Source organism: Myodes glareolus, chromosome 5 (genome assembly GCF_982192425.1).
Source record: "Myodes glareolus chromosome 5, mMyoGla1.1, whole genome shotgun sequence".
NCBI classification, from domain to species: domain Eukaryota; kingdom Metazoa; phylum Chordata; class Mammalia; order Rodentia; family Cricetidae; genus Myodes; species Myodes glareolus.
This window is the reverse complement of record NC_142030.1, coordinates 35,845,851-35,873,283: the sequence shown is the minus strand read 5'-3', so window position 1 is coordinate 35,873,283 and position 27,433 is coordinate 35,845,851. Positions and strand designations below refer to the sequence as shown.

General features: G+C 39.5%; 1 protein-coding gene across 2 annotated transcripts in view; it reads left to right on the top strand.

Moving 5' to 3' along the window:
- Bmpr1a (bone morphogenetic protein receptor type 1A) overlaps window positions 1–27,433 on the top strand; it is a 109,075-nt gene that overhangs the window by 56,226 nt on the left and 25,416 nt on the right. Inside the window, exons 2-5 of one of the 2 annotated variants that reach the window (XM_085687857.2) lie at window positions 2,845–2,959; window positions 16,943–17,158; window positions 24,266–24,428; window positions 26,295–26,397. In XM_085687857.2, the coding sequence (XP_085543983.1) occupies window positions 17,092–17,158; window positions 24,266–24,428; window positions 26,295–26,397 (333 nt within the window). In that variant the 5' untranslated portion in view covers window positions 2,845–2,959; window positions 16,943–17,091. Of the gene's footprint in view, window positions 1–2,841; window positions 2,960–16,942; window positions 17,159–24,265; window positions 24,429–26,294; window positions 26,398–27,433 lie in introns of both variants that reach the window. The other variant, XM_085687858.2, reaches the window with a different exon arrangement.

Sequence of the window (27,433 nt, the reverse complement as noted above, 5' to 3'; positions counted from 1 at the left end):
TCACTTCTGAGTTACAGAAATAAAATCATACTTAATTTTCCTCAGCAAGCCTTAAGATTAGTTTTTTAAAATTACTTTTTTGTTTTTAGAGGCAGGGTTTCTCTGTGTAGCTTTGGAGCTTGTCCTGGAACTTGTTCTGTAGACCATGCTGGCCTCGAACTCACAGATCTGCCTCCCGATTGCTGGGATTACAGGTGTGTACCACCACTGCCCAGAAAGATGAGGGTTTTTTGTTTGTTTGTTTTTTGAGATTTTGTATGACTGTGCACAACATGAATTCTTGGTACCTGAGGAGATTAGAAAAGGGATCAAAACCTTTGGAACTGGAGTTACCTACTAGGAACTTGAACCCAGGTCCTCTGGAAGAACAGTATGTGCTCTTAATGATGAGCCATCTCTCCAGTCCCTAAGATTAACTTTTAAAAATTCTTTCTGAAATTTATTTTACTATTACTCTCATATAGGAGTACAACAGGACCTGGCAGTGGCGGCACATGCCTTTAGTTCTAGCACTTGGGAGGCAGAGGTAGGTGGATCTCTGTGAGTTCGAGGCCAGCCTGGTCTGCAAGAGTAGTTCCAAGACAGGCACCAAAGCTACAGAGAAGCCCTGTCTCGAGAAACAAAACAAACAAGCAAAAAACAATACAGCAGGAGGTTAGATAATCTAGATTTTCTAATTACGGTGTATTTGAATATTGGGGGTGTTTCTCCTTTTAAAAATTAGATTTAGCCTAAAGCACAAACCTTTTTTAGCTGTGGAAACAATGTTATAATAATTAGTGTTGTAATAAATAGTGTTTTTTGCTTGTTACTCATCATTTGATCCATTGCAAATATCTGGTAGAATTACATCAGTGGGCTATTTTTGCTTTTATGAAAATTAGTTTAACACAGTGGTTATCTCTTCTATACACATTTTCAGGGTGGACTTATAGTTTCCCCCAAGTGACTTTGGAGTAAAATACGCTATTTCTAAAGTGAAAGCATAATGTGTTTTTTAAATTTTTAATTTAGGGGAAATTTTTCTAAGATTATAAAGATTTTTGGATTGGAAAAATGAAAACACCAGTCCTTCAAATTGATGTCTACCCTCCCTCATTCCTCTTAGTGACAGTCTAAGAGTAGAACTGAAATATTCTAGGCCCTGGTTATATTATGGAAAATACATGAGGAGACCCCGAAAAGCTCCTAAGTGCAGACAGTGTTGCCAGTTGCTGTCAGGGTCATGCTCATTTCTTGGACAATGAAAGATTAAGCTGTGGCAGCCTGTCTCCTGAGTGGAGTCTGTAAGAAAGACTGATAGACTAGACAGACCGTTTTGAGTTGTCCCAGTTGGTGTGAGTTTACTTGTCATTGCCAAGACTATTAAACTTCAGCATGCCATTATACTAAATGTTCCAAAGATCTTGAATGGGACATAGATTCCGTTCATACTGCTTTTGAAAATTTCCTACTGAAATAGTAGTTTCCTATTTGAAGTTTTAGTTTAAAAAAATAAAACAGAACCCTCAGTGGAATTGTTTTTAAAATTTCAGACCCATGAGTTTCAGGCCAGCCCTAGAGTCCACAGTAAGACCTGTCTCAACAAACAAGAAAACAAGCTCTAAATAAACATGCGTATTTTTAAATAGATTAAAAATTGTTAGTGTCTTCCACCTTTCATTTTCCCCCTACCTTTATTTTTATAAATGTCCCTTGAAGCAATAGGGTCCTTAAAAGGACTGTATTAGTGTGGTTGAAATCTGCCTCTCAGACCAGTACAATCAAATACAATACCCTTACAAATCCTAATGTTATAAATAGGAATTGGAGTGAAATTGAAACTGGTTATTAAGGTTTTGCACCTTGGAATGGTAATGCACACCTTTAATCTCAGCGCTGAGGAAGCAGAGACACAAGAGCTCTGAATTCAAGACTAGCCTAGTCTACACTAGGAGCGCCAAGTCAGCCAGAGCTGCATAGTGAGACCCTGCCTCAAAATGCAAAGATTTTGTGGTAAGAGAGCCAGCAAGATAGCTCAGCAGGGATAAGGAAAATGTGGTACATTTACACAATGGAGTACTACATAGCAGAAAAAAATAACGACATCTTGAATTTTGCAGGAAAATGGATGGATCTAGAAAACATTATTTTAAGTGAGGTAACCCAGACCCAGAAAGAAAATATCACATGTATTCACTCATAGGTGGTTTTTAAACATAAAGCAAAGAAAGCCAGCCTATAAACCACAATCCCAGAGGACTTAACAACAATGAGGACACTAAGAGAGACTTAACAATCTACATGGGAAGTAGAAAGTAGAAAAAGACGAAAAATCTCCTGAGTAAATGGGGACCTTGGGGAGGATTGAAGGAGTGAGGGGAGAAAAAAAAGGATAGCTCAGGAGATAGAGGAGTTTGCTGCCAAACCTGGTAACTTGAGTTCAGTGCCCGGGAACAGTATGGTAAAAGGAGAGAACCAGTGGCTGCAGGTCGCCCTACAGTTGCCACCCTCCACTTGCATGGTGGTACTGAAAGGGTGTGTGTGGGGGTGGGGTTCCCTCCATAGTGCATAAATAAAAACGCAGTAAGAGAGGAGAAAGTGAAAGTGGAAGAAAAATTGTACATCTCAGTGTTGTTTTCACCAGTTCTTGGATGTTTTTTGATTTTAATACTGTTCATTAAAACTTTAAGTTAAATGTGAATATTTTTAACTATTTTCTTTATTTTCCATTGAACTATATGTTCTTTGGTCAGTAACCGTTAGTTTGAAGATGAATAACTTTACCTGTGAAATAGTTTGTGCTGATTTTACACATTTATTTTAACAAGTTTTTTCTTAAATAAGTCTTTTTTTTTAAAGCAGATTTATGAAAATATGCCTCAGTTTGATACTGTCTTGGAATTCATGAGATGGAAGCATAGGTCAAAGCTGTTTGAAGAAAATTGGAACTACGGTTTTATCTGACCACATCCCTGAGGTAAGGAAAATAAAATCAAGCCATAGAAAATGCTTTCTTTATTATTGAAAATAATCTTTCTGTGTCACTGCTGCAACTTCATTTGAGCGTCTTTAGTTTCCTTGTCACACCAGAACTTTGTGTTAGCTGCTCACTTTCTTGAATCGCCTTTCTTATGAATTAATAATTTTAATGTATTTTCATCTTAGAAATAAATGTTCGCCCCTTCAAGAATGCCCTGAGATCCAGTGGCATTTGCATTAGTTCGTTTCCCTCAGTGACTGAGATATCTGAGGTATTTAACTTACTGTAGCACAAATTCTAATAATAAAAACCCGGAGTCAGATATTAGGGGGTGAGAGCTGAGAGATCAGAGAAACAGTATAGCTAGTCACTAGAGAGAGACCTTCTACTGAATCTTCAGACTGAAGGGGCTATCGTGTCTCTATGAATCTTCAGACTGCATCCTCAGACTCAGAGTGCCATTACTCTTGTCTCCTCCTGTTTTATATTTCTGTTTCCACCTCCTTACTGCTTGGATTAGGGGCATGTGACACCCACTCCCCTCTACTGGAATTAAAGGTGTGAGCTAACACCTCCTGGCTCTGTCAATCTAGTGTAGCCCAGGCTGGCCTTGAAACTCACAGAGTGCTAGGATTAAAGGTGTGTCCTACCACTGCCTGGCTTCTGTGGCTAACTAGTGGCTTAGCTCTGTACTCTGATCTTCAGACAAACTTTCTTGTTAGATCACAGACAAAATATCATTATAACTTACAAAGAGGAAAGATTTATTTTGGCTTTGTTCTGGGTTCTAGTTCAAGATCAAGATACCCTGTTGCCTTGGACCTCTGGCAGTGTAGAACACCATGGTGAGAGTTTGTGAAAGAGTAGACTGCTGCCCTCCTAATCCTGAGAGATACCAAAGGGAGAGGCTGGGGTCCAGTGTCCTCTTCAGTGACTGGCTTCCTAGGAGAGTCACCATCTCACAGTTGTGCCATCTTATGACTGAGGCCTTCACTCATATACCTGCAGGGGATACTCAACCATACGCAGTCAGTCTTTTGATGTTCCACAGTGACATTTCAGCTCCTGACTTTATTTAATGACTTATTTGTGCAGCTCTTTATAGTTTCAACTGCTGGTAATTTCTGATCTAGGTGACACAAAAACTTTCTTTTATTTTGAAGAGATTACATGAGTTGACTCAAAATTTTAAACAACATATCATATACCAAAGTCTTTCACTATCCTCAATTCAACTGTTCTTCTCTCTACCTTCCATCTTAGTGACCTATATTTTATAGTTAATTTATTGATCTGCTTATGTATTGTCTGCCATCTTGGCTTAATTTTAATATCTAATATTTTTCTATGAAACCATGCGGTGGCTAGGCACGGAGGCACACACCTGTAATCTTGGCCACTTTAGGACTGAAGCTGGAGGATAGGCAAGCCTGAACAACTAAAAAGAGTGGGGATAGTTAGGTAGAAAAACACTTTGTAGCATGTGAATGACCCTGGATTCAGTCTCTGTTACCAAAGCTGAAGAGGTAAGGAATAAAGAGAGATAAAGAAACCAGGCAATATTCTTGATTTTCTTTCCCTAAAAAAAAAAAAAGATTTTGTCATATTTTTATTTGTATGTATGTCTTTATGGAAGTATGTTTAAACCTGTGTGTGAGTGCCCACAGAGGGCAGAAGATGGTGCTAGATCCTCAGGAACTGATTGTGAGCCACTTGGTATGTGTGCTGGGAACTGACCTCAGGTCCTTTGAAAGAGAAGCAAGCACTCTTAATCACTAAGCCATCACTGCAGTCAACTTCTTGATTTTCAAATTTATTTTTTAAAAAGGTATGCATAATGAGAGTACCTGCTTACAAAGTATTAGGATTAAGTGAAATATATAGAATAATTCATTTATTAAACTGATTTATTTATTTGTGTGGTGGAGAGTTGATACTTGCCATATTGTGTATGGAGGTCAGAGGACATCTTGGGCCAATCAGATATCTTCTTGCACCATGTTTGTTCCAGGTTCGACTCAGGTCCTCATGCCTGTCAAGTGCCTTTATTTACCACGCAGTGTCACTGACCCAATAGAGCTCCTTAAAAAGGGCCTTCTTTGGGTACAGGGAACTGTGCTAGGCATTGAGTCCAGGTCCTTGGGTATGCTAAGCAATTACTCTACTACTTAGCTACATTCTCAGCAGTTAGACTTCTTAAATGTTGACATTAATATTATTTTTAATATTATTGAATGTTGCTAATTATAATTATTACTAGGACTCTCAATCTTAATATTATTTACTTGTGACTTCATTTTTACATGGTGTAATGTTATATATGTGTGTTTTGTGTGTTTCATATGTCTTCAAAGAATTATCATTTGGTTTTATAGATGAACTCCACTTTTTTGTTATGTTTAATAAAATTTAGCATGCTGACTTCATTTGATAACCATTCCTGTGTTTTCATTCAATTTGTATGTATGTGTGTGTATATGTGTATACACATACATAGTCCTTGGTCATGGTGAGGCAAAACTTCGTGGTAGTGGGAGTGTGCAGTAGAAGAGGCTCTTCATGATGGATAGAAAGCAGAGTGAGGCCAAGGACTGGTGGTTAAATATAACTTTCACCCCGCCCTTCTACATCCAGAGCCTCCCAACAGTAGTGCCCACATGTGCCTGTGATACATGAACCAATGGTGCACATCTCATGTTCAAACTATAACTTCTGGCTGGGCGGTGGCGGCGCACACCTTTAATCCCCGCACTCGGGAGGCAGAGGCAGGCGGATCTCTGTGAGTTTGAGACCAGCGTGGTCTACAAGAGCTAGCTCCAAGACAGGCTCCAAAGCTACAGAGAAACCCTGTCTCAAAAAAAACCCTATAACTTCTGTTATTTCTAGGATTTTGAAGTTATAAGTGTACACATTGATCATCCCTTGGCCTAATTAGAGCTTTCTGCTACTCGCAGTGCTACTCACTATCTGTTACGGTGATCTGCCTGCCTCTAAGTGTGACCAACACCTGGCTCTTTCACTTTTTCTTAGACGTTTACAGCAGGGTACAGCAGTACATACTTGTTATGCCAGCAGTTCAGCAGTTGGGAGGTTTAGGAGTTGAAGGCCAGCCTCAATGATGTAGCCAGCTTAAAGTGAACATACAGTTCTTATATACACACCACCTTTGAACCTGTTGCCAGTATCTTTTTACTGGAAGATTATTAAATTTAGATAGTTCCTGGCATTTCCCTAATTAGATTATTATTAACCCCAAAGAATTGAGAAGAAAGACCATGGACTTAAATCATCATGATCAAATTAATTAAAGCAAGTTTTTTTATTTGTAAATACAGGTTGCCTCCTTTAAGGAAGGATTTAAGAGGTCAGCATTGGACATGGGAAAGACAAGCTCAGGGGTGGGGGTTTTCAAATGGGGGATTTGATGGACAAAATAGGTGGGGCTAAACAAACAGAAGATAAGCATAGCAAGTTAGTCATAATGACCTCCTAAAACAGAGACATAAAACTGCAAAGTAGTTACAACAGCCTTTTGAAACAAAGGTAGGATTGCAAGATGGTTATAACTTTTTGAAATAAAGGCTTGCAAAGAAGGCAAGACCAGAGGGAACCTTCATCCAACGATGGATGGCGATACAGACGGAGACCCACATTGGAGCACCGGACTGAGCCCCCCAAGGTCCAAATGAGGAGCAGAAGGAGGAAGAACATGAAAAAGGAAATCAGAACCGCGAGGGGTGCGATCACCCACTGATACAAGGGGACTGATCTAATGAGAGTTCACCAAGGCCAGTTGGACTGGGACTGAACGAGCACGTGATCCAACCAGATTCTCTGAATGTGGCCGGATTCTCTGAATGTGACTGGCATGGGGTCTTTCTGAAAAGCCATTGACAATGACTCTGGGACTTGTTTCCTCTGCATATACTGGATTTTTGGGATCCAGTCTGTTTGGATACTTACCTTTCTGGACCTGGAGGGAGGGGGGAGGAACTTGAACTTCCCACAGGGCAGGAAACCCTGACTGCTCTTAGGGATGGAGAGGGAGGAGGAGAGGGAGTGGGGGGAGTGGGAGGGTGTTGGGAAGAGGGGCGGAAATGGAAACTTTTATAATTTAATAAACTTTGAAAAAAAAAAGAAATAAAGGCATGGTTGCTGTTCCCTGAAGCAGGCAACACAGAACCATTTGTAGTTAAGGTTATAGGTAGAGTATAGCCTAATCCTTGAGAAACAGGTTTAACATAAACCGATGAACCTAATTTGTTTTTACTCTAAGATGGTTTTTAAGCATAAAGTGGATGTAGGTTGGTCAATCAGTTACATGGTTTGTACAAAAGGAGTGTGTGTGTGGTATTTATGTGTTTATATATTCAGTTGTTTAACTTGGTAGATGACTGTGGTGCTGTTAAAATAAAATCCAGGCAATACTTGCTATAAGCAGTATAGTTTGGGAAAGGTATATTTACATGTAATTAAATTACTTAAGATCTTTTATTTTTATCTGAAAACTGAGTAGATAGCTGTGAAAACAGTGGAAATTAATTTCCACTAGATCAGAGCTGGAAGTGAGCAGACTTTTATATCTTTTTATTGTTGTTGTTTGGTTGGTTGGTTTTGTTTTTGTTTTTTGAGACAGGCTTTCTGACTGTCACTTTTGGAGACTATCCTGGAACTTACTTTGAAGACCAGGTTGGCCTCAAACTCAATGGAGATCCACCTGCCTCTGCCTCCCTAGTGCTGGGATTAAAGGCGTGCGCCACCAGTGCCCAGCAATCATTTTGGTTTTGTTGTAATAAAAATAAGGTTATTGTTTTTCCTGCCTACTTTGGAGAAAAGTCTGGTTTTTTTATAAAATAAAGATAATTAATATAGCGTTTAAGTTTCTTCTGCCCTAATCAGTTATTTCTTATCTTAGTAAGTATTTACTTGTTACCGACTATGTGCCAAACAAGGTTCTAGATGTCTGTCCCATGTTTGGTGTGACTATAGCAGACATGTCTATCCTCTGAAGCAGTAAACAACACAAAGAACAAAGACTCAGGCCTGGTGTCCTACACACATGTGTTTCATAGCAAAATAGGAGTTGAGGCAGGAGGATCACAAGTTGAAGGACCGTCTAGAATACATAGTAAGACTCTGTCTATAAAAATTAAACGAAAACAGTAAATGAAACTGGGTACAGTGGTTTATCAGTGTACCTTAGCATTTGGGAGACGAGGCAGAAGGATTTCAATGAGTTTGAAACCAGCCTGGCCTTCTTAAGTGAGTTTTGCTTTGTTTTGTTTTTTGATTTTTTTTCCAAGACAGGGTTTCTCTGTGTAACGCCGACTGTCCTGGAACTTGCTCTGTAGACCAGCTGGCCTCAAACTCACAGATCTCCTTGTTTCTGCCTCCTCAGTGCTGGGATTAAAGTTGAGTGCTACCACACCTGGCATTCTTAAGTGAGTTTTTACATCAGCTTGGACTATAGGGTGTCATCATTTCTCAAATAAAATAAAATAAAATAGGGAAGATGGAATATCAAAGTATGCCAAGTGCTAATGAGAAAAACCTGGCTGGAGGAGAGAGGAGAACAAGAAGGCCTTCATTGACACTACTGTGCAGTTTAGATAGGATTGGGTAGGGTTACGTAGGGTAGAGTAAGGCGAGGATTTTGAATTAGCTCAGAGGCCATATGACAATACATATCTTCTGATATCCTGGGGAAATGATGTAGGTGGCAGCACTCTTCTTATGTCAGTCCTTTGTTGTAGTTTGTTTAAGGAATAGCCATAGGTCAGTGCAGATAGAGTAGTGGAACTGGAGTCTGCTGAACGTTTGTAGACCTAAGCTTTTACTTAACCCTAAGGTAATCAGGCTACCATTGGAGGGATTTAAACAGAGGTATGGTTAATCCTGATCAGAATTAGGATTGTTCTACCTGTGTTGTGACTATGTGGTGAATAAAGGTACTTGTGGGGTATTTGTAGACCATTTAGGTGGTTGTCTGAATAGTCCAAATAGAGGAAATTAGAGAATAAAAGAGGTTGTGAGAAGTATGTTTGGGTGGGGGGATCAGGGTATAATCTGAAGGTGGAAATGGTTGGTGATAGGATGATGTGGTGGAGCACTTATGAATGGCTGAGGATTTAAGTGCGAATAACTCTAGCCCTGTTAGCTAAGATGTAGACAACCACAGACCTAGTAAATATAAGAGGGGAAATATCAGGAAAAATAAATTACATAGCTGCTGATAAAATATTAAATCACTTTGTACTATTTGTGTCATATTAAATGTAAGAACATTTTCATTTATTATACACTGACCATGCTTCCTCACTCCCATTAGTTCCTTTTCGTATACTAGATTGTTTGCTTCTGCTTTCACATTGTGTTAGTTAGGGTTTCTATTGCTTGAAGAGACACCATGGCCATGGCAACTCTTACAAAGGAAAACACTAATTTGAACTGACTTACAGTTTCGAAAGTTTAGTCCATTATCATCATTGTGGGAAGCATGGCAGTATGCAGGCAGACACAGTGCTGGAGAAGAAGCTGGGTTTTACATCTGGTTTGGCAGGCAGCAGCAAGTGGATGCCACACTAGGCATGACTTGAGCATCTGAGACCTCAGAAACTCCTCACAGTGACACATTTCCTCCAACAAGGCCACACCTCCTTATAGTGTCACTCACTATGGGCCTATGGAAGGCATTTTCATTCAAAGCACCACACTTATCATAAATACATACATGATTTTGTGTATCTATATAAAATATAAGAACCATGAGAAAAACAATTGTCTTTGAGACTGGCTTATTCTTTAAATTATCTCCAGCTAAACTCATTTTCCTGTAAATGACTTAACTTTGTGTTATGACTGTCTGTGTGTGTGTGTACATGTATGTCCATCCATATATGCGTGCACAGTCACTTTCCATATATGCACATGTGCTGTGAATACCATAAGAGAGTATTAGGTCCCCTGGAGGTGGAGGAAGAGATAGTTGTGGACCACATTGTCTGTATGTTAGAACTTGAACTTGAGTCCTCTAGAAGGAACAGCAAGCTCTTTTAACCACTCTTGTTAAACTAATTTAGAGTACTCAAGTCTCCCTTCCTCTCTCTCTACTCCCTCCCTCCCTCTCTACTCCCTTCCTCCCTCTCTACTCCCTCCCTCCCTCTCTATTCCCTCCCTCCCTCTCTACTCCCTCCCTCCCTCTCTACTTCCTCCTTTCTTCTTAATTCTTTTTATTTGATTTTGTGCCTTTCTTAATCCTCATCACAGAGGGATTGTTTTTGATTGTCAAAAAAATTTACAGTGACCTCAAAACTTCACTGGAATTACTGGCCTTTTGTGGGCTTCTCCTCCTCCTCCTCCCCCCTCCTCCCCATCCCTTCTTTTTCTTTCTTTTTCTCCTCCCCTCCCTCCACCCCCTCTGTCCTTCCTTGTTTTTTTTTCGAGACTGGGTTTCTCTGTGTAGCCCTGGCTGTCCTGGAACTCACTCTGTGAACCAGGCTGGCCCTGAACTCTAACTAACACAATGTGGCCTGCCTCTTCCACAGCAAATCGTACTGGTGTGCACCACCACAGCCGACAATCTACTGACTCCTGACTGAGTAATTGAGGCTTCAGACAAGACTGATTGAACATTCCGTGTTTCCTAGAATCTCGTTTGTCTTCTGGTCCCAGAGAAGCTGCCAGCAGCTTCAGAGACTGTTATTTCCTATTCATATTCAAACTGAAAGATTTTCTTCCTTTTAGATGCTAAAAAGCAGGCTTTTGTTGTCACAGATACACTCTCATAGCTCTTGAAGCAAATGTTTTCTTCAGATTTGGATGAGATTGTGTTTTCACTGTTACAAAAATAATCATGACTAGAATAGCCCTGACCAGCGTTGCTGCAGTTGCTCATGTGTATATTGGGGTTAAGCTTACTTTCCCAGTAAGAAGTTAGAAATTGGGGGAAGAAAATGGATGAATTGCTTGTTAAGGGAAAAGGCCATATTCTTATGCTAATCCAGGCTCTGGATAAGGAGCAGAGCTGCCGTGCAAACAATGGCTGTGGAGCCAGAAAGTCTGCAGCCCGAATAGTTCTTCTCAGAAAGCTTGTCAGACCAGGCGCCTGGAGCTGCCTAAGGGGGGACCCCTGGAAAGGGTTTCCTTGCCGACTATGGAACTGGAAACTGGCCAGCTTGCTGGAAATTCCCACACCTTTCTAGTATTAAGAAAAAAATGAAGGGTATAGGGGAAGCTTGACAGGAAAAGGAAAGAATGACTTCAGGCTTGTTTTTTCAGCTGACTTCAGACTTTCCCTGTTTTGTTTTGTTTTTTCTATTTGTTCTTCAATTCTGATTAAACTGTTAGTTCAACATTCTTGTGTGTGAAATTTTACTTTTTTTTTTTAAACTTGAGAAATTCTTGGGGCTGGAGGGTTGCTGCTGCAGTTGGGAGTACACGTTCTTCCTCCAGAGGACTTGAGTTCAATTTCTAGAGCCCATACAGCAATTAACAGTAGTCTGCAATCCCAGCCCCAGGACACTAGACACACACACACAGACATAAATCCAGGCAAAACAATCATAACGCATATAATAAATAAATCTTTCTTTCTTTAGCCAGGTAGTGGTGGCGCATGTGTCTTTAATTCCAGCAGTCAGAGAGGCAGAGGCAGATGATCTCAGTGTGTTCAGTGCCAGCTTGGTCTACAGAGTGAGTTCCAGGACAACCAGGACTACCCACAAAGAAACCCTGTCTTAAAGAACCAATATAATAATGATGATGATGATAAATCTTTTTTTAAAAAAGACTCCTAATTTTGCTCATGTTACTTTTCCGAGGAAACTGTATTAATATAGGTACAATTGTTAATGTCAATTTGATAGCTTTTTGATCCATGCATCATTTTACAATTTTGATTATGCAGCATTTTAAGTGTCTGTGCATGTGTGTTTGTTCTCTCTCACTGATTTGAGACCTGCTCTGTCATTGAACATGGAGGAACTCCCAGCTAGGGCATTCAGCATGTTCCCCATGAGACTCTTCTCTCTACCTTCCCAGCCCTGAGTTTTATAGATGCATAGAACTGCAAGTGGTTTTTTTGTTTGTTTGTTTGGTTGGTTTTTGTTTGTTTTGTTTTTCAAGACCGGGTTTCTCTGTAGCTTTGAAGCCAGTCCTGGAACTAGCTCTTGTAGACCAGCCTGGTCTCGAACTCACAGAGATCCGCCTGCCTTTGCTTCCCGAGTGCTGGGATTAAAGGTTACACCACCACTGCCGGGCTCTGCAAGTGGTTTTTATGTGCCTACAGGGGATCAAAACTCTGGACCATCTCCTTAGCCTCTGTTAGTGACATTTGCAAAACAGATATTTTTAATTTATAGTAAAGATTCTAATGACAAGTGAGATGACTCAACTGATAAAAACCCTTGCTTTCTCCAACCTGACAATCCCAAATTCATCCCCAGATTCAGTGAAAGGACAGTATTGATTTCCCAAAGGTTGTCTTCTAAATTCTCCACTCAAATACCACACAATAATTTAAAAAATTAAGATTCTGGTGAGATTCTTAGCAATTTAACGCACATATATTTTATTTTTAAATGTTAGAATGAAATGATGTCTCAGTATGGTTATAAAGTCAGGTTATACCGGACATGGCAGAGCGCACAAGTAATCCCAGTACTTGGGAGGCAGAGACCAGTGAATCTTTATGAGTTTGAGACCGTCCTGTGAGTTCCAGGACAGCCAGGGCTATTACACAGAGGAACCCTCTCTTGAATCCCCACCCCCACATAAAGAAATAAAATCGGTTAACAGTTTTGCTGTTGTATTATGGTTGTAGAAACAGTTACTGTAAGACAAAGGAAAATTCCCATTTTTATTGCTACTAATGATTCTAGCAGTGACACCTACTTACTGAATATGTAATACTGGGGTGCGAGGTACTGACTCCTGGGTTAGTAATGAAGGAACACATCCCCAAAGGTCTACAGAGCTAGTTCCCGGACAGTTAGGGCTGTTACATGGAGAAACCTTGTCTCAGCTCCCATCCCCCCCTCCAAAAACAAAGTGCCTGCTTTCTACCCCTCTAAAGTGAGTCTTATGAAAATAATTTTAAAACAGAGCATGCTTTGGCTCTTTCTTTGAAGAAGCGTATTGTCCACAATGTTATAAGTTTCTGGGTGTTCTGTCTTTTCTCTTACCTGACTCCTTTTTCAGACTTCTTTGATGGTGATTAAGTTTTTATATTTCAATATATTTCTCACAATGGTCTTAGTTTGTCTGTTGATCTCGAAATAGTAATAGCTGACATTTATTATCACATACATTATCAAGAATCTACCAAAGGCATCAGGATATGGTGGCACCTGACAGTAATTCCCAGCACGTGAGAGACTGAGGCAGGAGAATCATCACAGATTTTAGGCTACCCTGGGTTCAGTTCAAGACCCTGTCTCAAAAATTGATCAAGCAAATGAAAAGAACCCATCACGGTCAGAGTGTTTCTAACTTAAGGTTTTCATAAAATTGTGAGCAAAATGTCCAAATAACACAGTTCTAAAGGCTTAAGTGGTTATTGGCGCACCTGTTTCTTGCCACGTAAGCCTTGTCAGACTGCTCGAATATGCTTAGGACAGGGCTGCTGGCTTCAGTTCGAGGACATCAAGGCAGAAGTTGACCTAGCAAGTCACTCATGTTTACACCGTACTTATTAGAAATGAGTCACTGAGTCTAGTCCATACTCTAGGGAGGGGAATTAGACTTCACTCTCTAGAGAATGTATCAAAGCAGTTGTGGACCATATGTCCAATCTTAACAGTGATCTTTGACTTATGGGGAGGGAGCTTAGATAAGGGTCTTAATAGTGTAGCCAATGCTGATCTCTGACTCTGTCCTGGCCTTCCGTGTTGAAATTATAGGTATGCACCGCCGTGCCTGGCCATTAGTGCAATTTCTAACTAAACAGTGCTCTGGGACTCTTTCATCCAAAGACTCTTGGCTTTTAATATCTCTGTGCTGTTGACATAATGGAAGATTTGTATCTTTAGCCACAGATGTTTCCTTTAAGCTTGAGAGTCAGATGCCCAGCACACATTCCTTTTGGGTAATCTCAGATGTCTAAATCTGAACCCTTGAGCCCCTTTTTCTTCACTTTGACTAAAAATCTGCTTATTCACATTTTAGTAATTGCTGAGACCAGCAGTGTGGGGATCATCTTTGACTCATGCTCCTTGACCCCTGCATCCAACCATTATCAAGTAATATATATATATATATATATATATATATATATATAGAGTCTTGTTTTTTTAATTGTATCCACTTACTGAACTATTGCCACCCTGATCTTAACCGCTATCCAAAATTGCACAAAATATCACTCTCTAGATTTTCATGTCTTCTCACCCCTGCTTTGCTTCTGCTCTTGCCTTTTCTAGTTCATTATGTAAAAACCGGATAACTGATACTCATCTCTCTTACTTTGAAATCTTGGCCGGGTGTGGTGGTACGCGCCTTTAATCCCAGCACTCGGGAGGCAGAGGCAGGCAAATCTCTGAGTTCAAGACCAGCCTGGTCTACAAGAGCTAGTTCCAGGACAGGCTCCAAAGCTACAGAGAGACCCTGTCTTAAAAACCAAAAAAAGAGAAAAGAAAACGTAAATCTTTCATAGAATCCTTGTCCTTTCTGTCTTTTCAACTTGTTTGTATTACACTGTCATATTCTTCACGGTTCAGAAGCGTTGCTCCCTATTTGTCTGATTCTCAGGAATCTTTGCATAGACTTTTAGCTTGATTTTCACATAGAAGCGTAAGTATTAATCCTCAGCATTGCTTCCAAGGGCTTTTCCATCTAGAAAAGATCTGGACCCTCCAGGATTTCACATTTTTCCTATCTTGTACTTAGTGAAAATATGCTTACATTTCATTTTTTAGTGCCTTACTCTATGTCAAAAGTATTTCCATCTTTTATTTTCTTCCCCAAGATGCAGAGCCTCCCACAAACAACTCCACCCCCGTGCTGTGATTGACCTTTGTCAGAGTATTATAGCTGTCTCATTTAGTGTCTGTGAACTCCATGAGAGATGTTTTTTTTTTCTGTTATGACTATATTCTTGGTGTTTGATACGTAGACTGTTGCATAAAAGAAGCTCTTAATGAATAATTAGGGATTAATATCCAATGGCAAGAACTCTGTTTACATAAGACTTGAGAATTTGAGGGGATCTAATGGATTAGTTTTCTCTCCCTTTCTGCTATCTGTTCCTCTTATATTCTGTGACCCTTGATCCCATTTGTATGTAAGTGGAGTAATTTTTATGTCTTACATTCTTGTAGTTATATTTTGTTTCTACTAATACCTAGTAAGATTACGTTAATAGTTTAGCAATGTTCTTAGTACAAATAGTGTATTGATTTTATAGTTACCACAAATTCTTAAACTATAAGAATTTCTCACAGTTAATGCTTTCCTCATATATACCAGACCATGACATAGACATGTCTGAGAAGAAGAAACTTTATTGAGTACCTGCTCTGTGCCACTGTAATCCTAAATACTTTACAATATATAATGTATATTTCATATTATATAGTATAATTAATATAATATATAGAGTAGCAATTAATAATGGAGTCTGGAAATAGACCTTTTGAATTATAGCTCTATCACTGTGTGTGATCTTTAATCTCTTCAGCCCACTTCAGTTATACTTTTCTTGTGAAGCAGTTATGGGAACTTTGTTAATTAATTGCCAGCCTCAGGTAGAAAAGATCCTTTCCGAAAGAACAATCGGTAAGGGGTTGTATGTGGAGATTTTTAAGCCAGTAAGGCATGGTGGTATATGGCTATGATCCTAGTGTTTGAAGGACTGAGACAAGAAAACCACTGAGTTCCAGAGTTGTAGACCAGTCTGAGTTATATAGCAAGACCCTGTCTCAAAAAACAAGCAGCCAAGCAGTGGTGGCGCACACGTTTAATCCCAGCACTTGGGAGGCAGAGGCAGGCAGACCTCTGAGTTTGAGGCCAACCTGGTCTACAGAACGAGTGCCAGGACAGGCTCCAAAGCTACACAAAGAAGCCCTGTCTCGAAAAAACAAAAACAACAAAATCAAGCTGGGAGTAGGGGTGGTATACACCTCTAATCCCAGCATTCAGGAGGCAGAGGCAGGTGTCTCTCAGTGAGTTCAAGGCCAGCCTGGTCTACAGAGGGAGTTTCAGGACAGGCTCCAAATCTACACAGAGAAACCTTGTCTCAAAAAACAAACAAGAAAAGCATGTGCTGCCACCACAGTCTTCTATTTTCTTCTTAGTGTACTAAGGAACTTTCTTTGTGGATGGTAGTGGTGGTCGGGTGAATAGCCCAGACTGGCTAGAACTGATAACCTTTCTGTCTCTGCTGCCCGAGTTAACCTTTCTGTCTCTGTGCTAGAGTTAGAGGCATATACCACCATACCATACCCAGCTGAAACATTCAATTCAGTAACTGAATAATTTGATTACATTAGAGCAACCAGAGAAAAGCTATTGAGGATTTTTTCTTCTTTTTCTTCCCTCTTTTTCTTTCTTTTCTTTAGAGTTGGAGTTGTCTTTCTGTTATTCAGCTTGTCTTAGAACTCCCAGACTTAAGGTATCTCTGCCCTGTCAGCTTCCCAAGTAAAGGGACCTTAATGTGTATCCAACACTGTACTAGTTGGTTGAGATTTAGTATGTTCGTTGTGGCTGATTTGAGATTAGGAGAGACTACAACTCTGTACTAAATTATTTAAGCATTGTAATTGCAGTGTCTTGAAAGTCGAGCTTTAATCTTTAAAAATATCTTTCAACAGATCTGAGACTGTAGCTCAGTGCAAGGCGCTAGAGTTGATCCCCAATACACACCAAAATTTTCAAGAATATATTTCTGCCTTTAAAATCCTGGTTAAGCTGGTTTTCCTCTCCACCCTCTAAAACTTTGCAGAATTTTATTATATTCATTGCCTTGTTTGTTTGTTTATTTTCCAGGAATCTGAAAAAAACAGCTTGTGAAAATCATCGTTTAGTGATTTTGTTCTTCTGCAAGGAAATCTCATTCAGTAAAGCCATTTAAATTAGTGAAATAGTAGGACCAGTAAATCAAAGTGGCAGTGTACAGGATACGTGGACATTGAACAATGACTCAGCTTTATGCTTACATCAGATTACTGGGAGCCTGTCTGTCCATCATTTCTCATGTTCAAGGTAAATTGATGCTTATTTCATAAGTCATTTCTGTATATATAAAGCACTTAAATGCCTTGATCTGCTCTTTGTTCCTGTTCCTTTTTAAACAGGTCATCCATACCAGCACAACTCTTAAGTGAAGAAGCAAAGAAAAAACACGCCAAAAGAAAGTGTGAACTTTGTATAGACACCTTTTTAAGAACCTTAGCCTCTTTGAACCTTTGTTCTTATCGGTAACACAGGCATGAGGTTTGTCTAGTGAGGATCAGATGAGATTAAGTATAAATAGTCTGCAGTTTAGTGCCTAAAGCACAAAACTATAGGTGCTTGAGACTGAGCTTTAAAATTCCTGTCTCTCTGAAAATACAACAAAGAATAAGCACAAATAATAATTCAAAATTTGTTTTATTTTCATAAGAAGACTTTGGAAAATAAATGTACTTGTTTGTCTATGCTGAGTTCTAAAATTTCTCTGTAGCGTCTAAGCAGTTTATGTGGCTTCTGTTATGTACCATGTTTCATAGATCAAACTGGAGATTAATAGTGATATCTACTACTATTATATGAACTGTATTTGCATATACCCCCCCAGTAGTTTAATTAGGACAGTAATTTGAACTGAAAGGTTAACATTGCTTTATAGAAGGTTTTAAGGTAGATCTCACCTCCATCTTTTTTCTGTTTTATAATTAAATTTTTGTATATATGTGTGTTAGTGTTTGTGCACAGCGTGTGTACCTACTTGTGTTGATCAGTGTTGGCATTGGGTGTCTCCCCACCCATTGTCATCTGAGAAAGGGTGTCCAACTAAACCTGGAGCTTTCTAATTGGCTAAATTTGCTTTCCATCATCCCAGTCCCTGTCCTGCCATCTTCATTTTCTGAACTTTGGTTTTATAAATTATAATTTTCTATGTAGTACTGAGTAATAAGGGTCATCTTTTTACCCACATGAGGAAATTTGGATTATATTATTAAGCTTTTTAAAATTTTTGTGTTATTGCATGAGCATGAAATGAAATCTGTACCTTCTTTGTATTTGCCTTATTGTTGCTTTGCTCAGAACACAGAGCCCCCTCAGCTCAAGCCACTTTTATCTGTGAAATGTGAAAATCCATAATACAGTGCCTTTCTGTTAGGTTTTGCTGATCACTGTGAACCAGAGTTGTCATGATTGTGAAGATAAATTAATAATGTATCACCCAAGGAAATTTCCATTTTGATAAACAAAATGCTTTTATGATGTTCAGGTTATATATAGATAGTATGGTACACCTCTCTATCTCTTTAATTCTCTCATATATTATACCCTGACTACTGTGTTCTCTCTCTACTTTCCTCCTAGTTCACCCTCCATGCCACTTCCCTGTTTCCCATGATCTACTCCTCCTCTTTTTCCTTCATAAAAGAGCAGGCTGCCTTGGCTATCAACCCAACATAGTATAACAACTTACAACAAGACTAGGCACATCCCTTTATTAAGGCTGAATGAGGCAACCAGTAACAGGTTTCCAAAAGCAGGCAAGAGTCTGAAACAGCCCCCACTTCGCCTGTTGGGAGTCCTACAAGAATACCAAACTACACAACCGTAACATACACGCAGAGAACCTAGGTCAGACACATACAACCTCCTGATTGCCAGTTCGGATGGCCCTGCTTAGTTGATTCTGTGGGCTGTTTTCTTGTGGTGGCCTTTACCCCTCTGGCTTCTACAATCCTTCCCTCCCTGTCTTCTGCAGGGTTCCCTGAGCTTGCCTAATTTTGGCTGTGGGTCTCTGCATCTGTTCCCATCAGTTTCTGGATGAACCCTCTCTTATGATGGTTATGCTAATTTTCGGTCTCTGAATTATTCAGTTTACATGGCCTGACTCTCCAGGCAGTGGCAGATCTGGGCTATCTGTTATGACATGAATCTCAAGTTGGATCAGTCATTGGTTGGCCACTCACACCCAAAGTGTGACACCCTTGCACATTTTGCAGGTGGGGCAAATAGTAGGTCAAAGCATTTGTGACTGGGTTGGTATCCACTCTCCATTGGAAGCCTTGCCTAGTTACAGAAGATGGCTGGGTCGGGCTCCATATCCTCCATTACTAGGGTCACCCTCGTAGATGCCTAGGAGTTTACACTGCACTGGGTTTTTACCTCATGCGTGCAATGACCTCAGTTATAGTCATCTCTCCCAGTACTCTCCCTCAACCCCCGCTACCCATTCTCTTCTGTCCCCATCCCCACCAACTCCAGTCTACCCAGAAAAATCTATTTCTTCTTCCCATGTACAACCCCCACACTACTCCACTGCCGCTCAGCCCTCCTTGTTCCTTAGTCCCTCTGGGTCTATGGATTGTAGCGCAATAATCCTTTATACTTAATATCCATTTGTAAGTGTTCACATGCCATGTTTGTCTTTTGGGTCTGGGTTACCTCACTCAGGATGATTTTTTTTTTTCTAGTTTCATCATTTGCCAGCAAATTTAATGATGTCATTGTTTTTAACAGCTTAGTAATATTCCATTGTGTAAATGTACCGTATTTTGTTTATCCATTCTTCAGTTGAGGGACATCTAGGTTGTTTCCAGGTTCTGGCTATTAAGAATAAAGCTACTATGAACATAGTTGAACAAGTGTCCTTGTGGTAGGGTGGAACGTCCTTTGGGTATACTATGCCCAGGAGTGGTATAGCTGAGTCTTGAAGTAGATGGATTCCAAATTTTCTGAGAAACCACCATATTGATTTCCAATGTGGTTGTACTAGTTTGCACTCCCACCAGCAGTGGAGGAGCATTCCCTTGCTCCGCATCCTTTTCAGCATGAAGTATCACTTGTGTCTTTGATCTTCGCCATTCTGACAGGTGTAAGATGGAATCGTGAAGTCATTTTGATTTGCATTTCTTTGATGGCTAGGGATGTTGAACATTTCTTTAAATGTTGTTTGGCCATTTGAGATTCAACTATTGAGAATTCTATTTAGATCTGTATATCACATTTTTTAGTTGGAATATTTTCTTTGTTGATGTTTAGTTCCTTGAACTCAAGTTGTTCCGTAGTAAACTTATATTGAGTGGAATGACCTCACATGATTTACACTTCTAGTCAGGAGTGTTAGCACACACCTTTAGTCCCTGTAGTATGATCTAGAACAACCAGCGCTGAATGTAAGACTGTCTAAAAAACAAAACAAAAAACAAATCAGCCACACAAAGAATTAACACTTTTGTGTGCTAAAGATCAAAACTTTTTTATGTGTCATTTGAAAAAATTTTGCAGATAATTTCTGCTTTATGAATGCTGTGATTATAAGTGTTTGCCCCCACATCACTATGGGCAACATCTTGTTTACTATATTTGTTGTTGTTGATGTTCTGTAAGAGGCAAGGTGTTTGTTATACTATAGCATAGGCTGGCCTAAAACTCCTGTCTCAGCCTCCCAAGGATTGGAATTACAGGTGTGTCACCCAAATCTGGATTACACCACACACGTTTGTCCTCTATGGTTAAATTGATGCTTTTTTTGTTTTGTTATTGTTAACTATATCAGGATTTTAAAACCTTGAGTCCTATTGCCCCCCCCCTTTTGTTTTGTTTATTGAGACAGGGTTTCTCTGTAGCTTTGGAGCTTGTCCTGGAACTAGCTCTTGTAGACCAGGCTGGCCTCGAACTCACAGAGATCCACCTGCCTCTGCTTTGGTGTCCCGAGTGCTGGGATTAAAGGTGTACACCACCACCTCCCAACCCTACTGCCTTCTTAAATAAGTGAATACTTAAATAAGTTTATAAAGATTATTCACCTACCTAATTAGGAAACTCACAAAAGACCAGAATGTCTCTCATTTGTAGCCTGCAGATTTCTCCCTTCTCATACCCTACCATTCTTCCCCATCTTTTACAGTTGATGTTGTTAAAATAAATGAGGCTTTTTTCATTTTGTAGCCATTTGGAGGATCATCAGAAGCTTTGCCACTGTGTTAACAGTACTTCCGTCTGAAAGGACGTCATGGTGAGGGGCTGAGGGACACATAACATAGACAGATCTTACCTTTGAAGGATATTTGTTGGTCTCCACTGTTTTATGAACTGACTCTGTGGTACTGAGTGCGTGAGGTTAAATTTGTTCTCTAAACTTACTCTGTCTCCTGCTTGCCTTTTACCCGCAGGTGGGTTAGATTCAGCTAGCCAGCACATGGCGCCTCAATCTCAGCAGTAACCAAGGCGATTCTTGGGCCAAAAGCTGTTTTTTCTTTACTTTTCCTACCCATTTAGCAAGCAGTAAAAGTTGTATCTCCACGTCTATCATGCTTACAGATTTTAAATATCTCTGCCTTTGTTTCTGCTCCACTCTAACTTCCTTTGCCTACATATATAACTGAATACTTTTTCCTTATCCCATATATATACTTATTTACAAATTTTTACTCCCGATTTAAATTTTGTCCTGCTTCTCTACATTTCTTTAACTTCTGATCTCTGTTTTTGAGCGCTCAATACTCACATATCCAGCTGTGGTGAAATTTTCTCTCGTGGGTTCCTCATGTCTGGTCACTTATTTTTTGTTTTTGGGGTTCGTAGATCCACCCCACGTTGGGCACCATTATGTTGAGGTCCGGTGCTAGCCTGGACAATAAATTAAGTCTCTTGACCAGACCCCAACATAAACTATCTCTCTGGACCTGCATGGAGGCGCGGGAATAAAGACACAACTCACATGGCTTTTTTGGGAGGGAGATTCTCAGTGGTCACTCATGAAGTCCAGAGTTTACATGCTAGAGAATTCCTCCTGCTTTATTCTCCAAACAGCCTTATATATCAAAACATCAACTAAGGGATAAATACATTAGCATTCTGTCTCCTAGGTAACCAGGTGAATGGCTTTTAGTCACATCCACAACCACCTGTCTGCTGTGTATGCTGACTGACACATAGGCTTGAATTAGCATCTCTATCAGGCATCCTCCAAATTACAAAGAAAGGAGCAACAACATCCTGACTTTTTGTTAGGTTAGGTCAATACCCCACCTGAAAGGTTATGTGACCATCTCAGACGTAGTCTATGGCTTTAGAGCCAGCTGCCATACCATATAGAAATATGGGCCTACAGATATTCCTTTTCAGTATTTGTTTCTATTAACAACTACTTATTCAGAAGTAAATTTCTTTCCTGAATATTAAGTATGAGAAACTTAAGGTCATTGCTATTCAAGTTATGGTCGCACGGTCATGGTGAACAACTTTGATTCCAACACTGGGGAGGCAGAGGCAGGCAGATCTCTTACTTGAAGGACAGCCTAATCTAGAGTGACTTCTAGGACAGCCATGGCTACACAGAGAAACCCAGTCTCAGAAAGCAAAGAAGCAATAATAATCCAAGTTACGGAATTTCTAACTCTTACATTATGCTTTCTTGCTGTCAGTGTGTATGTATGTGTTATTTTCCTCATTTTTGTAGTTTATCAGTATTGTTAAATTTAAAATTGAGTTTAGTACTGAACCACTTCATTTTTATAGTGAAATTCTTGCTTATCTAATCCTTTTGACTCTACCATTCTTTCTTTTGGAAGGGCCAGGTGATTTCACCTACAAAATTCAGAGCTGTGTATATTGTTACCTGTCATTTGATGCCAGAAACTCTATAATGCAAGATCCTTATTTTATTATATAAGCTTTTGGCAACTTTTGCTTTCTATAGCATAGTTTGGATTCAAACCAGTTACTCTGGGATGAAAGGCAGAAAACAGGGTTTGTTTCATGTTTTCACAGTTCCCTTACTTAGGCAGTTAGAGTTCTCTGTAAGGTGCTTTGTAGCTCCATTTTCAGAGAAACTTTCAAAAAGAATTTTTAAAATATAGTTACAAGTTTGAACCAAAAAATTAGAGGAGTTTTGCGCCCCCCCCCTTTCTGAAATCATTAGAAATTTTCTCAGTCTTTCCTGAAATCTCTCCCCATTTTCTACCTAGTAAATTGTAACTGTCAACAGCAGGCTGGAGGTCCCATTGCATGAGTGTCACAAATATGGCAGGGGCAGATTCCTGAGTGTTGGCACCTCTGTACTCCTTAGTTCCATGGGCTTATGGGTCAGGTTTTCAGAGGAGACTTCAGATTCCAGACTTTGAGAATTAGACTCTTAATGCTCTTGATACTCAGATCAGAACGCATTCTGAGCCTTGAAAACTAGTCCTCAGCAGCTAGTATTGTAGACTTCTAGCTTAAGACATTTGATCCCCTGGCTCTTAACCGTTGGATGCTTTCAGGAACTCTTTGACTGCCTAGGATCCCTAACTTAGCTTTTCATGCTTTCTCACCAGCTCAGTGTGTCTGCAGTCCTTCAGAGTCTCTGGGGTCTGCCTCTGGCCACTGTGGAACTCTTTGCCACCTCCTAACTCTTAATTTTGATTTTGGTTCAAAACTTAGGAGTAGCTTTTTTGTTTTTATTTTTATTTTTTTTAAGTTCTTTATGAATGCCTACAAGATAAAGGAGCCTGGAGCACTTGTGAGGGTGAGGGCTCCTGAAGCTGGGTTGTGACTTCGGCAGTAGCCGTGGTTCCAGTGGTACCTGCAGCTGCTATGGAGTTTCCTCAGAGAAGTCCCTGGGGTGTTCAAAACAGCTGCTCTGTCACAGTGACGGCACTGCTAGTTAGGAAGGAGGGCTGCTTATTTGACAGCTCCTCACTCAGGGCGACCAGGACCAGGGAGGGGCCTACAGTTGTTAATCAGATGGCCAGTTGGCTGTTTCAAATAGTTTAGCTTATTTAAAGAAAAATTAAAACTAAAGGGCCCTTATAGTAGGGATCTGTCCTGGAATTAACATTCTCAAAAGTGTTTACCAGTGCTTAGCTCTTAGCTAAGTACCTTTACGGAGAGAGTTCTTCTGCTCTGTCTCAGAACCACAGATCTTTTGTCATTTGTGTGTCTTTCATTGGTATACAACTTGTAACTGGGCAATCTCCTTACATCCTGCTGCATCTGGTAATTCTGTATATAATAATTTATAAATTGGTATTATCAAATTTATTTTAAGATGTATTAACTCCTGTTAGTATGATGATAAGAAAACTCAGAAGCTTTTTTTATTGAAGACTCTAATTCAACAACTTTCCAAGAATGATTATTTACAAATTTCATTTTTTAATACAGGGCAGAATCTAGACAGTATGCTCCATGGCACTGGTGTGAAATCAGACTTGGACCAGAAGAAGCCAGACAATGGAGTGACGTTAGCACCAGAGGATACCTTACCTTTCTTAAAGTGCTATTGCTCAGGACACTGCCCAGATGATGCTATTAATAACACATGCATGTAAGTATTTGGTTCAGTCCTTAAGAGTTAGATGAAAAGTATACTCGAACAAGCTTTCCCCCCATTTGTATATGGTAGCTTTACAAAGAAAAAGAAAATTCCTGGTTTAAATATAGAAATATTGTTACCTATCATTAAACAATTGATGATCATTAATCATATCATGATACAGCTGATTTATTTGTTTTGATTTTTGAAACAGGGTCTCTTTACATAGATCTGACTATCCTGGAACTCACTATGTAAACCAGGCTGGCCTTAAACTCACAGAGATCCACCTGCATCTACTTACTACCTCGTACTGGTATTAAAGGCATGTAGCACCATGCCTGCCTTATTTTTCTTTTCTTTCGTGACCTTTTTAATCATGAACTTAATGTTGCTGATTGTAGAAAACGTTTTCTGTTTTGTGGATTAACAAAAAGAAAATAAAAAGTTTACCCAGCGTCTCCTTAGCCAGTTGTCGTAGTGCATAGGTGTACAGGAAAGGTGTTGTGACAGTTTTGTTATTTCTCTGTGGACTTTTTAGTCCACATCTGTTTTATATGACTTTTCATTTCCTACTTAGTTTTATGTTAACCATTCAATGTTAACCTTTCAATCCACTTATGGATGGTCGTGTAACTGGAGTACATATTTTTTAAACACACACACATATATTGTGTATTCATAATATGTGTAGATGTACTTGAAGAGATCAGAGAACAATTTGCAGTAGTCTCTTCTCTCTTTTTCTATGTGGGTTCCAAGAATGGATCTCAGATTGTCAGTCTAGGCAGCAGGCACTTCTACCTGCTCAATCATCCTCTGGCCCATAGTCTATATCTTGAGGGCACATTGAAGAATTGACTTTCTGAATCACACTCCCCTCCCCCCACGAGAAAACAAAAATATAAAGTGTAATTCCGTTTCATCAGTCAATTAATTGTCTTTTTGTTGTAGAAGTAATAATGAAGGCCAAGTTTTGTAGTTCACTAACATTCTGTGCTCTTTGTATAGACTAGACAATGCCTAGAACTTGATCTGTGAAATTATATTATTTTCATTTCTACATTTGCTAAGGAAAAAATTCAAGGACACTGACATTAAACTGGTAGAACGTCATGAAACTAAAATATATGTAAACTTTTTTTAAATGAAACTATTGAGACTGTTTCTGTTTTCCTGTCACATTCACTACAACGAACCTTTTAGAATCTTAGTTGTCTGCTTTTCCTAAGACACATACTGTGTTATTGGGGGCTGCCGAATGTTGCACAGAAGAGCTTGTTTTCATTTGTCACCATGTATATGTAGGATGTGGTCGTGAGTGTGACTAGCAGAGCAGTTTATAACAGCATACACATAGAGCATTTATTTTGTAGAACTCCCTTCCTACTTGACATAGAGTTCTCATTGCCCCTTTAAGCCGTAGTTAAAGCACACCACCCTTGATTTGGCTTATTTCTAAATTGATTTTGCTAATAAATCATGTAACAATGCAGTTTAAATGCAAAAAAAAACCCCAAGGTACTGAAAGACATATTCATTTCACATATCTTCAGTTCTTTTGTGAGTCTTTTAAAAATTTTTTATATTTATTTGGTATGTATGTGTATTGTACACATGTGCACATGTCAACTTGCCAGAATTAGTTATTTCCTCCACCATGTGGATGCTGGAGATCAAACTCAGTCATCAGGCTCGGTGACAGTGCCCTTAACCACTTAGCTGTCTCTCTGGCATTCTTTATTAAAATCTCTCTATTTAGGTCAGGGTGACCTGAAATGCAAGATCCACCTGCTTTAGCCTGAATGTATTCTGGATGTGCACCAACCATACCCTGTTCTTTCTAATATGGAGTTGTATTTTTTTTCTCTATTGTAGAACTAATGGGCATTGCTTTGCCATTATAGAAGAAGATGATCAGGGAGAAACCACATTAGCTTCTGGGTGTATGAAGTATGAAGGCTCTGATTTTCAGTGCAAGGTGAGATCTAATTGTCACCATGAAATAAAGAAGGGTACCACTTGGTGAACAGCATGGAGTCCTCTAGCACAAGTGGACTGCTCTTCATACTACTGCATGCTCACAAAACAGATTTGCTGAAGAAAGCCTGACTTGTTAAGTAATAGGATTTTCCTAATTCAAGTACCGGATTGCTTTACTTTAAGAAAGTTTTAATGCAGAAAAATGATAGTCACATTTATTTCTGGAGTGTAAAGTTTACTGAGAAGATTTTAAAATAATGGATAGTAACCTTTTCCCCCCAAGACAACAATATTGAATTCTTGTGGTGATTTGAATAAAATGTCTTGCATAGTCTCAGGCATTTGAATACTTGATTCCCAGTTGTCTGTACTGTTTGGGAGAACATAAGGCATGTGACTTTGTTGGATGAAGTGTGTCACTGAAGGCAGGCTTTAAAAGTATAAAACCTCATCTGTGAGTTTGAGGCCAACCTGGTCTACAGAGTAATTTCTAGGACAGCTAGGATTACACAGAGGAACCCTGTCTTGAAAAACAAAAGAATATAAAACTTCACATTCTGCTAGTTCTCTCTGCTTTCTTCTTGCCATTTGAGATGTGGGCGCTTAGTTTCTGCTTTTGCTGCCATGCCTTTGCTCTACCATCATATACTCTTTTTTTTTTAACATTTATTTAACTTTATGTACATTGGCATCAGATCTCCTGGAACTGGAGTTACAGACAGGTGTGAGCTGCCATATGGGTGCTGGGACTTGAACCCGGGTCCTCTGGAAGAACAGCCAGTGCTCTCAACCACTGGGCTATCTCTCCAGCCCCCCATCATATACTCTTAATTCTCTAGATCCGCTAACCAAAATGAACTCAGTGCTCTGTGAGTTTTTTGGTCATGGTATTTGATCACAGAAGTAGAAGAGAATAAATACAAGGTTTCTGTGCAGCTGTTTGAAAAGAGCAGCAGCAGAGAGGATTCCTTCAGATTTTTCTAATTGTATATGTGAATTGTTTTAAGAGATCCTGCCAGTGTTTTTCAAAAACA